Source organism: Girardinichthys multiradiatus, chromosome 7, assembly GCF_021462225.1.
Source record: "Girardinichthys multiradiatus isolate DD_20200921_A chromosome 7, DD_fGirMul_XY1, whole genome shotgun sequence".
Taxonomy (NCBI): domain Eukaryota; kingdom Metazoa; phylum Chordata; class Actinopteri; order Cyprinodontiformes; family Goodeidae; genus Girardinichthys; species Girardinichthys multiradiatus.
The window spans coordinates 4,421,539-4,427,986 of NC_061800.1; the positions used below are offsets into that span (position 1 = coordinate 4,421,539).

The window sequence follows — 6,448 nt, forward strand, 5'->3', positions numbered from 1 at the left end:
TTACTCTGATTTTAATAGTGTATATAAACATTTGCTTTTACCTGTACTGTAAAAACATAATGATCAACAATTAACAATTGTTATTGAATAATTAAAATAAGTGATGTAGTTCTTGGCAACACCTGAACAACATTCTTATCTATGAATATTACAATACCTGATTAATCAGTTTGTGCTTTAAGCCAATCCTTTTCCCATTCAAGAGGAAATACTGCAGTTACCTCAGAACTGAATTAAGCTATGTGGTATTTTGTTAGTCAAAATTGTTGTTAATAATGGATTTAACAACTGTTTTACAGACCAAAACGCCATCATAAGAAGAAGTTTAGGTTTGTCCTTTATGAATTCATTCTCTACACTTTAGTTTACAGTAATGCTCTTGATCTGTTTGGTTTAGGAATCTATGCAAACACTTCACAGCTTGCCCTGAAATCTGAATTTTAACTTGCATTTACAAATCTTCTTACTCTTAGGTTTGAGCATATGCCAAATCCATTAAAGTGAATTAGTCGCATTATTTTGAAAGTTAGGGTGGGTGTAAAGAAAAACAACTTGAAACTAGTAGGAAATCAGAGACTAAAAACTTTTTCATGTTTTTAACTTTTATTTTTTATATTCTTGTGGTTTAAGTTATTTAGTTTGTTGTATACAATCATCACTATAGAATACGTTGTCTATTGAGATAAATAAACAGTTAATTTCAGGTAGTTTTATCTTAAATTTTGAAGCCAAAATATTTCAGAAAACTGAAATTGCTATTTTTTTCAAATTAGTCATTTATGAAAATGAGCTTTCCTGTCCCACCTAACAGGATTCCATGATACGTCTGATGGAGCCGATCCTCATATCCATGGGACCTGTTCCCATTTCTCTCAAGCTCCTGTACTCCCCAGGCCTCAGGTAGAGCATCCTGCCTTTGAAGCTGGGCTGTTCATACAGCAGCCAGTGGCCGTCCATGACGTGAAGAGACTGACAGTCGGACATGCGGTAACGCTCCTGGATGGAGTCACAGTCATCCATCAGCTCTTTCATCTGACCACTGAAGTTCTCCCGCTCATAGATCCTCATTCTGAATGGACCTCTGTGCTGTGAGAGGATGCATGATTACTTTCAGGAACCTTTTTCCCACATTACAGTGAAAATAAAACATATATAGATCATAAAGATTGGACACAGTGTGCCATTCAGTTAAAAGGAATTAAACTGGTACCCAGAAAACATTTAAGATAGTTACATGCATAGAATAACATAACTAACAATTCAGTTGACAACATAAGAACATACAGGGGAACGTTACATGAAACGTGTTATTGTTTAGACTATAACCTTTAAAAGGTATAAGATATAAGATAAATATCATGTGTTCTGATTAGAAACCTCTGGTATAGCACATTGCAGATTAAACAGGTTTTTTGTTTTTCTTTTCAACCTTACAAACCAGCAGATGTGGTGGTGTGTTATTATGGTTCGTTACCATGGGGATCATGCGACAGGAACGGATGCAGTCACTCATGCTCATTCCCATAAGCCGCTGGTTGTCAGGATACTCTCCTCGCCTCACCAGCATCTGGTGGCCCATGAAGTTTGGACGTTCATAGACCATGAAGCAGCCACTCTCTACCCTGCAGGAGTTGCAGCGGCTCAGGTAAGAGGTGAGCTCTGCACAGTCGCTGCTGGTCTCATAGGAGCGACCCTGGAAGTTCTTGTCCTCATAAAAGATAATCTGGAAAAAAATTGTTTCAGATATGATCTGATCAGGAATTGATCTGCTTATGTTATAACAAAAATCTGAATGCCTCTTACTCTGCCCATTTTGGTGGTCAATCCTGTCTGATTGCACTGGTACTTTGGGAAGGCAAACTCTGTCGGTTTTATACCCATCATGATGCCTAAATGATCTATTGAGCCATTGTTTTGAACATCTTACTCAGCAGCATAGCGTACAGGACTATAATGTTTGTTAAATCGCTCTGTAAATGGTTATTATTCCAGTGTGTATGCATCTGGTGCAGTGCCAACTGCAGAAGCTGTCCTATGGGGTACAGGTGTGTGACAGCAGAAAATGTATCAGCAGAGACTCTTTGTGCTGCCAGAGGGATAAAAGCCACTGTTAGAAATGTATACTTATCAGTATATCATCTGAATACATAACAGTCTGTTTATTTTATTTATAGTTGCATACTTTAACATGTTTGTTTTACTTTGTTTGAACTCTACATAATTTTACTCAAAGTAGTATTCCATGGTCTTGCTTCTACAACATTTGGTTCATATGATCTGTAAACCTAGCTAAACATTTCTTTTAGTTCTCAAAACTTGTTAAGAAATACAGAAGAGTGTATGTAGGATGTTATGTATGGTATAAACATTTGCTTATATAGTGAAATCAAACACTAGTAGCATCCACAAATAAAATTCAATGTCAGAGCTAAAATGTTGAAAATCTCTCTTGTTCCTTGGTCAAACTCCAACTACATATGGCTTTGATGCAACTTCTTTACTACTGTTCTTGAGACGATGTGCATGTAAATATGGGTGTGTATAATATTATTGGCATCCTCCGTTGCTAATAAAAGTGTTTCAAGAGAAAAACTAAAAGCAGCATTAACCTGCACACTGTTCAAAAGTCTACACAGCCTTGTTAAAATGCCACCTCTTTGTAATGTAAACAGAAGAGACCACAATGATTCATTGCCTGACTTTTTATTTAGCCAATACAACCTTATTGAAGAGCTAAGAAATCTGTTAAAAAACAAATAAAAATAAGAAAGGTGCAATAACTTGTTTGTAAAAGTGAACCCTGTATTTAACGTTATGTTATGTATAATTTTAGATACTGGATTGAGTGAATGATGAGCATAAATAATATCAAGTAAAATAAATACAAAATAGTTTAAAGGTTTGTGATAAAATTTTTATTTTATAAATTTTTTTGATACAGAGATAAATTTGTGTCCCAAATGTACGTTTAAGTTCAAACAGCTTAGCCAACATCATAAGGTCATGTTTGGACATTTACGCATCATACATCTGACACAACCATTACTGCATGTGATCTATGGCTAAAAACTAATGGAATCAACACACAATATATTAAAACAATTGACACCACCACTAAAGGTGTGTTCCAGGACTTGTGACAGTTCTAGTGCTCCTGATGGCCCCCTGCTGGTGTGGAAGCATGAACAGCTGCTTAATTTGCAATTCCCTTGGTTGTGCTCTATTTGCAGGATAATATTTCAACCAACATTTGAATTGTGCTTTAGAAGAAAATGAAAAATGAATTTGTCAGGATCAACTTTTTGTCAAGATACTGCTAAAAAGATAGATGGTTACGTTCAGAATTGACTTGGTATACATACAATTGTATCTGTTGGAATGGACATTGCGTCCTTACATCAAAGATTACATTTATTAATAGCTTTAAACACTTTGGTGAGACTTTGTATCTCCAAACATGTTATTGTTTTATTTTCCGTTTGTCCAACAACGGTTTTCTGACTGTTTTAAATGTCAGCTTCAATAATATAGAGACATGCGAAAAAGGGGAATTTATAGTACTACTGATGAACAAGTTTTTATTTTCAAAACATTCAACATACCTTTAAGGTTTTTGTGACCTGGTCGTTTTACAAATCTCTGTTAGGTCCAAAAGACGTCATAAAACCGAAAAACACTGTTTTTTAATGTGTGGATCTTCCCAGACAACTGTCAAAGCAACTAAACAAGACATAAATCAGTTACAATAACATGAAATTAGGTCTGGAAACAATGAAATAGTTCACAAATTAATTTCCCTGTCTTCCTTTGATTTGAATGAATCATTCTGACTAAAATATTTTAAACAAACTCAGAGGAAAAGAATGACGCTACTAAATAAATAAACTTTTTCTTCAGTTGCAAAGTCACATTGTTTTACAACGAAATGTGATTTCCCAGGACCAGTTCAATATAGATTTCCTCAGTATTTTCATGTTTAATTTCCTTAAACATTAATCTTATATCATGCAAGAAACACTTGTGCACAGATGTAATTGTATTATTTAATTTTACAAATATTCTTGCTATAATATTCTGACTGAATGACTCAGTCTATCCCAAATGGTGGGTTTTACTGGCCGAAGAAATATATGCCAAGCAAATAATCCTGATCAGGATTGTTTGTCCCCAATACTGATCTGAGTCATTTTTTAAAGATTTATGTTTCCTGGCAATTTCTTGATTCCCGAGGAAGTGAATCCAGAGTATGACTGACATTGAATAATCTCCAGTAGGAACCTGAGGTTGGCTTAGAGCTAGTGAGGGAACAGCAACCAGGTAGGTTGAGCATCAGGCGAAGAATTGCAGTCTCCCAGCTCCTTGGCCCTGTCCCAATACCCAAACTACACCCTATGCCCCTCTATGAAGTGTGTACTTTGTATGTAAAAATGCATGTAGGGGTTCAAGTGCGCATGTTACAAGTCTGCAAAATTGGAGAACTGGGACAGTAGGGGTTACGTCATTGACTTGCACCTCTGGGTTGTAACTGCGACATCAAAAATAGTGGGACCCTTTGTAGTTTTTGCAGTCTTACTTTTGGGGGAAATTTACTGTCAAAAATCAAGAGCACATTTTCAATTTGAGAGCAGGATTTATTGTACTCAAACTTAGTAATGCTTGCATTCAAAACTTCTGCTTTCTTTTAAATATACTCTGTTCTCTCTCAAATCTTTGTTTCTGCGCTCTGATCTAATGCTTCTTGCATAGATAATTTTTCCTCCTGCTTACATCCTCCATGTACACAAACTTGCTCTCTGCTCGGATCAAAACTGCGCTCTCGAGTTTCTTCCCTGCTCACAAGTTCTTTTTGCTCTCTCTCAGATTAAAGTCATATCATCTCTTTGCAACGATCAGCCAATAGAATGACAGTGTGCAAATGCTAGGTCACAGGCTTAGTTGTGGTGCGCTTGTTTCCTTCTAGTGAGCGTACCTGTGTTGCTACTTCTCTGACACAGGTCATACGGAGCTAAATCTGGAAGGAAGTGTTTCTATTCATCCGGTGCGCGTCGCAATTTCGTGAAATAGGTCAATCTACTTCAATGGAGAGCTCAACTCAGCAAAGTACAATGACAATGGATAAATTAAACTATCCTGAAGTAAGTGATTTTAAACATTCAGTAGTTTAACATGTACGTCTGTTTCTATCAACATAAACAACATTAAAATTAAATATGACAATCAAACACATCTTTTCCATGGAAGACATATTTAAGAATTGCATTGTAAATTTGCTAATTCATCTATAAACTTACTGATTTACAATATTGCTGTTATAACAATATTTTCTGTCAAATGGTGACAAAGCTAACCTTACATTTTAAGGGTTTGGTCCTTGTTTTGTTAAATTAAACACTTTCTTTTTACTTATCGGGATAGCTTTATGATATCTGAATAATATAAATACATGCTTATTCTTCATTTTCCAAAATTAAAGTGCTTCACAATTGTTAGGGTTTTTATGACTTTTTGTCTTGTTTATCACTCATCTAAGTGCTTTTCCCTCCTTACATGTTGCAGGAAGGGAGATGGTCACAAGAATGAGTTATGCTTTTATTACTAGCAGCATCTGGGGGCTATACAGCAGGTGCCCACTTCCCACCTCCTCTGTTTGTTTATAATTAAGACAGATGAACCCTAACCTTTCTGACCCCACACACACACACATATACACCCCCACCCTGAATGATGTTTGAACTGTGTGTGACCAAGCATGTATAAATAAAGAGAGAGGGGGCTAATACTTCGTAGTCTGTAGTGCACAGCTACCCTTGCAAGTAAAACTGACTCGGTGTCTTTCCTTACCTCTGAGTTGATTAAATAATACCTATCAACAATAAAATAAGTATAAAGTTGTACTTTCTTCCATTGTTACAGAATCTGCTGAGGCATCAAACTTTGGCGCAATTGCTTAGCAATATGTTCTCAGTCATCAATTGTAGCAACACAGGCATTACCAGTTTTGAGTGCAAGCATTACTAAGTTTGAGTACAAGCAGTATAAAATCCTGGTCTCAAATTGAAAATATGTGCTTTTGATTTTTGGCAGTAAATTTCCCCCATAATCAGATTATGATGTGCGTTTATATGCACGTGGCTTTATTCAGAATAGAACTACTTATTTGGTCGATGTTTTCATGAACTTGTCCAAATAATTCTGTGCTCCTAGACTTTTGACAATCAATACATTTGATCTCTTTTAAAGTCAGTCAGTCAGTCATTTTCTACCGCTTATTCCATAGTGGGTCATGGGGGAGCTGGTGCCTATCTCCAGCAGTCTATGGGTGAGAGGCAGGGTACACCCTGGACAGATCGCCAGTCCATCGCAGGGCAACACACAAACAACCAAGCACACACTCATTCATACACCTAAGGGCAATTTAGAGTTACCAATTAACCTAACAGGCATGTCT

The 6,448-nt window shown here is 36.4% G+C and overlaps 1 protein-coding gene across 1 annotated transcript; it reads right to left on the reverse strand.

The window, feature by feature from the left end:
- Positions 1 to 773: 773 nt before the first annotated feature.
- Positions 774 to 1,850, reverse strand: LOC124871528 (gamma-crystallin M3-like). Its single transcript, XM_047370899.1, has 3 exons — positions 1,804 to 1,850; positions 1,475 to 1,723; positions 774 to 1,086 (listed from the first exon to the last, which is right to left on the reverse strand). Exons 1-3 carry the CDS (start codon positions 1,810 to 1,812, stop codon positions 805 to 807), a joined length of 540 nt encoding a protein of 179 aa, XP_047226855.1. The 5' UTR covers positions 1,813 to 1,850; the 3' UTR covers positions 774 to 804.
- Positions 1,851 to 6,448: the final 4,598 nt, after the last annotated feature.

Bases quoted from the DNA above. Each gene is read 5' to 3' on its own strand.
- LOC124871528 (XM_047370899.1), bottom strand. The intron at 1,087-1,474 runs GTAACGAACCAT...ATCCTCTCACAG, and splicing joins CCTGTCGCATGATCCCCATG to CACAGAGGTCCATTCAGAAT.